At 36.8% G+C, this 5,621-nt stretch overlaps 1 protein-coding gene across 1 annotated transcript; it reads left to right on the top strand.

Moving 5' to 3' along the window:
- Nucleotides 1-3,266: 3,266 nt before the first annotated feature.
- Nucleotides 3,267-4,951, top strand: LOC100662815 (olfactory receptor 6F1-like). Its single transcript, XM_003422658.3, has one exon. The coding sequence runs from the start codon at nt 3,799-3,801 to the stop codon at nt 4,756-4,758; it is 960 nt and encodes a 319-aa protein (XP_003422706.1). The 5' UTR covers nt 3,267-3,798; the 3' UTR covers nt 4,759-4,951.
- The last annotated feature ends 670 nt before the right edge of the window (nt 4,952-5,621 follow it).

Here is a 5,621-nt window from a genome sequence, read left to right as displayed (position 1 = left end):
CTAACATTCTATGTCATTGAAACAAACTTCCACCGTACAATTTCTATTATCTCCTGGTGTCTTGCATTTCCTCATTGATCACCTCCGGATTATAATATCTGTCTTTAATTCATAAATGTTTGATCTATTTGGATTTTGTGCATAAGAACTGAGCTTTTGTTTTATTTTATGTGTGGGCTAACCAGTTTTCCCAAAACCATGTGTTGAATGACAGCTTTGTGTTTTCCCCTCGAGTACTTTTAACAAACTCTAATTTATTCTAAGTTTCTGTATCAGTGAACATATGTAGGTATCATGTAAATCTATTTTATTCAGCTTTTTGTATTGTCAATATATCCCTGAAGCTGATGATAAAGTCTATTGGTTTTTCATGCACTCCACACATATTCACTGCACTCCTGGAGGTAAACCCTTTGTTTAATGGCTCGATCTTGGTATCTACTATAGTGTGCAGCCTTGCTCTCCACACACAGGGAGATCTCAGTAAATGCTTTCTTAGTTCTTTGTTATAAATGGTGACAATCCAGCATGGAGATGATATGTGTGCATATAAATATAAATATGTATATATTTATGATACATATGTATTTGCGGAAACCCTGGTGGCATACTGGTTAAGTGCTACAGCTGCTAATCAAAAGGTTGGTAGTTTGAATCCACCAGGATTTTTTTTTTAATGTATTTGTAGCTCTGTTATTGTAAACAAAGACTTTACAATGATGACCCAGTTTGTGCTTGATTCGTCAATGACTGCAGTTCTCTGGTTGTGTTTGCAGTGGCTGAATACTGAAGGACACTATTCTACAAACTTATTGTTTTTAAAGGTAAACACTGTGCACAGTGGTAGCTAATGAAGCCCCCAGGATGTTCCTTCTGTTGCAGTGGAGACATTGCTAATACCTCCCACAGTCTCTTTGCTCTTCCTTTAGTCCTGGGGGGAGCTCTCTGATCCTTGCACAAAAAAAAAAAAGGCTTCAGGGAGCTAGAATGGGTGTCTCCAGGTACAGGGCAGCTTTCCAGGGCTCCAAGATGATGAAATCATGAACACACACCTCACAAAACGGATCTCAGGCTGTGATTTCCTGCATTCCGGCCAAAGGAAACATTAAATGTCTGAAAGAAAAACAGGGAATTTGGTGTTTTTCTACAGCATAGCTGCCACGTGACAGCCAATGTCATAGCATCAGCATTAAATGATATGCAGCAACTAGTGGTGGGAAATAGTTTATATCCCTTATGATTCAATGGAATGCAGTTCAAGCTTCAATACATAGCCTTCCTGAAAAGAAGAGTTTATAAGGAAATTTAACTAATAACATTTCATTTCTGACGTATAACAAAACAGAATATAGGCTGTGAGTATACCTGGGAAGATATTATTCCTGCTGTTTTACATTTGTCTAGAGAGTAATGGAAGGGTAAGCCAAATAATTACACAACAGTGTTTATAAGTTCTGTAATCTGGTGTAATGTATATCCTCAGACATTCACTTTGGCATATGGAGAGAATTATTATAATTTTAAAATTAAACCCACAAAATATATACAAATTGTTGTAAGCTTATGCATTTTTTATGTTTTTTTTTTTTTTTTTTGGTAAAACTATTAATTTATTTAGGTTAAACATGGTTACAGAGCCTGTAACTAATTCTGACAAAGACAGAATTAGGAAAACATGATGTCTTAGAAAAAAAGGAGGGACAGTCTCTTTGTGGTGATGGAGATGTGAACCTGTTTCACAGCTCTAGTTGTAGTGTTCCCAAATATTTAAAGTTGCTTTTTTTTTTTAATATTAGGAGAAAAGTAACCATATGGCAGTCCTTTCATAACGGAAGTAAGAAACAACTTGGATCCTTGGTGTTACCTGAATAACATAAACATGAATGTTTCTTTCTTAAGAAACCAGATGATCAAATCAGGAAAATATTTTTAAAATACCGTCCAAGCTGTTTTATGCAAGCAGTTTTCTTAAATTATAAATTCTATGTAGAATGCTAGTCATGGTATTCTTCAAAATCTGTTTTGAATAGAGGTATTGACACTAAAAGGTACAATTTTATTTTTGTTACTCGGAGAACTAGTGTAAAATCCCTAGTATTTTAAAGCAATTAATACCTAAAAGTTGGTCTTGTGATACAACGAAGATGTCTCCTGACCACACTAACATTACTTGACATTTTAATGAGATGTAACTAATAATTCCTGAGACATATATCTTGAAATTTTCCTACTTTATTGAAAGTGCACCACAGGGAATATAGATATTTTGGTATGATACCTATTTTTTTTTCCCTTAAAAGAATTTTATGATTTAAAACCTCCATAAAGTTTAAATCTGGAAATGCGTAGGTGTGAACACAATTGAATCAATGTTTTATTCAGATGTTCTTTCCACTGTGATAGAGATGATTTCAAGTTTATGTCTCCATTGTAGGATTTAAAAATATATATATATTAAAAATATTTTACATCTCTACAGACATTTCTATTATGAATGTCAAGAAAAGTTTTCACTTTACACTTATTATCTGAATATTTTGACACAAAAGCATACGTATTGTAAAACATCCAATGAGAATTCATGCTTTCTCTAATGACAAGATTTCTGACACTTTTTTTTTAACATTTTTTGTCTGACTGTTCATATTCTAAAAACAAAGAAGCTGAATATTAGGGAAGTTAACAGAATATGTAAAAACAAAATACCTTTTACACGGATTTTGAATCTTACTCTCTATTTGGTTTTCTGGAAATAGTATTTATCCGTGTATGGATCGCCCTCTAAAATGTAAGTGATGACGTAAATCAAGGGTTATGATGTTAAAATAGCAAGTACGCGTTTGTTTCAACACAGTATCTTGAGTAACTGAGACGCTCCAGCCTGGGAGGCCCCCACTCCACTGGTTTTCAGTCTGCATGGTGCTGTTGATTTCTCCATAATCTTCTAATCTCTCAGACCAGAATTTCTCAGTAACGGGACAATGCCATTTTCTTCCACCTAACCACATTTTATGTATCAGCTTGAACTGTGATTTTTAAATCAACCTGTCTGGATTCAAAACGTGGCACACCAACTTTACAGTGATATAACTGTGGTAAAGGTACATACTCCCTCAGTTTCTTCCTTATATTCTTCATGCATATTTACCTGGTAGCTTTATTTTGAAAAGAAAGCAAGATAATCCATGTAAAATGTTTATAAAAGCGCCAATCATTTTTTGTCAGCCATTATTTTCTGTTACTAGTAGGGGTCTATTGCCATTGGGGGAGGTCTCTGGATGGCAAAAACCGTTTGCCCTTGGCTGCTAACTCAGGGTGTGGAGGTTCAAACCCACTCCCCAACTCTGTGAAAGAAACGCCTGGAAATCTGCTTACATAAAGGTTACAACCATGAAAACTCTGTGGAGCAGTTTTACTCTGTACATATGGGGTCATCATGAGTTAGAATCAACTCTACAGTGAGTTTGGTTTGGTTTTATTATCATTTGAGGAGTCACTGGGTGGCGAAAATGATTAAGCACTTGGCTACTATTGAAAAGTTGTTGGTTTGAATCTACCCAAAGGTACCTCACATGAAAAGTCTGACTGTCTACTTCTGAAAAATCAGCCACTGAAAATCCTGTGGAGCACAGTTCTCCCGTGACACACAGAGGTTGCCATGAATTAGAATTGACTTAACTTTTTTTGTTTGTTTTGTTTTAATTATCATTGTTAGATAAGAGATGATCTGAATCTTGCTCCTGCTCGTCTTCCACCTCCTGGGCTTGTTAATTCATCCCAGATGAGAGAAGATGAAATATGGATGTGACAAACCAGACGACGGTAAGGGAGTTCATCTTTCTTGGGTTTTCTGCTGTTCCCCACCTGCAGCTCACATTTTTTGTCGTGTTTCTCATTGTGTACCTACTCTCCCTCCTGGGAAATACACTCATCATTTTCATTGTTCTGATGGACTCCACACTCCAGACCCCCATGTACATTTTCTTAGGAAACTTATCCTTCCTGGAGATCTGGTACACTACAGCCACCGTACCTAAACTTCTGGCTACCTGCCTTTCACAGGTTGTGACCATCTCCATTTCTGGTTGTATAACCCAGTACTACTTCTTTTTCTCCATGGGGGCTACTGAGTGCATCCTGCTGGCAGTGATGGCCTATGACAGGTACCTGGCAATATGCAACCCTCTTCGCTACTCACTCCTCATGAGTCTTCAGATTTGCCTGTGGTTTTCAGCTGGATCTTGGATTGGAGGCTTCATTGCCCCACTCCTACCTACCATACTCGTCTCTTATCTTAACTTTTGTGGCCCCCAGAAGATCAATCACTTCTTCTGTGACTCAGATCCCATTTTCAAACTGTCTTGCTCAGATACATTCTTGGTGGAAGCCTTGGGCTACACAAGTACCTCTGTCGTGATTCTAAGTTCTTTCCTTCTCACTATGTCCTCCTATGGACACATTGTGTTCACAATAACCAGACTGTCTTCCCGGGAGGCTCAGAAGAAAACTTTTTCTACCTGTGCCTCCCACCTCACTGTGGTCTCTATCTATTATGGCACCATCATCTTTGCCTATGTTCACCCTCCAGCCAAGTACAACTTCACCATCGGCAAAGTGGTGTCAGTATTCTACTGTGTGGTCACCCCATTGGTAAATCCCTTCATCTACACACTGAGAAACAAAGATGTGAAGAAAGCTTTCAGGACAACTCTAGCACGAAAGAGATTGCTCTGGGCCAGAAACATGCAAGATTTTTAGTTTTCAAAGTGAGCAATTGAGAACAAATTCTAAAAATACATTTGTAAATTGTAAATACTGACAATATATTATGAAACTGTTACTATATAAAATGAACAGTTCTCCAAGCTTTAGGTTATGGGTTGAATGGCATTCAAATAGATATTCTATTCTTACTGTGTTTAAGAATGCTATAATGCAATGTCCCTGCACAAGGCACTCACAATTGAAAAACAGACTGGAATACTCCCATATAATATATAAGTTTAATGTTTGCATAATTTACACCTTAATAGTAACCATGTACCAAAAAAAAAAAAAGAAAAAGAAAAACTCTGCTATATGAAATGGTGTTCCTCCATCTGGTAGGTGGACTAATAAAAGCTAACCACTTTGTACCTCAAAACTGTACTTACCCAATAAAAATGTATGGAGCACTATTTTCAGGCATAGGTGCCCTGGTGGTGCAGTGGTTAAAGCTCTCGACTGTTAACCAAAATTTCTGCGGTTCAAATCCACCAGCTGCTCTGTGGGAGAAAGAAGTGGCCGTCTGCTTTCTTAAAGATTACAGACTTGGAAACCCTATGGGGCAGATCTAGTTGTCCTACAGTGTCACTATGAGTCAGAATCGACTTGACAGCAATGGGTTTGATTTGGTTTATTCTTAGGTGTTAATTTTGATTTAATTATAAATGTGAATATCATATTTATTGCATTTTTAATATGGATCGAAGAATTTTCAAAAATAAAATATCAGGACTAAATGAATGAAGGGGTTTATTAGACAAATAATTTTTAAAATATCAGATATTCAGGATTTTTCACGGTAATATGCAACCATGAATAAGTGAGCTCCTATGATGGATTTCCACATATTAGCAAGA

Source organism: Loxodonta africana, unplaced genomic scaffold, assembly GCF_030014295.1.
Source record: "Loxodonta africana isolate mLoxAfr1 unplaced genomic scaffold, mLoxAfr1.hap2 scaffold_106, whole genome shotgun sequence".
Classification (NCBI taxonomy): domain Eukaryota; kingdom Metazoa; phylum Chordata; class Mammalia; order Proboscidea; family Elephantidae; genus Loxodonta; species Loxodonta africana.
The sequence above is the reverse complement of the archived record's forward strand: the minus strand, read 5'-3'. Positions and strand labels throughout refer to the sequence as shown.

Bases quoted from the DNA above. Each gene is read 5' to 3' on its own strand.
- LOC100662815 (XM_003422658.3), top strand. From the start codon at position 3,799: ATGGATGTGACAAACCAGACGACGGTAAGGGAGTTCATCTTTCTTGGG.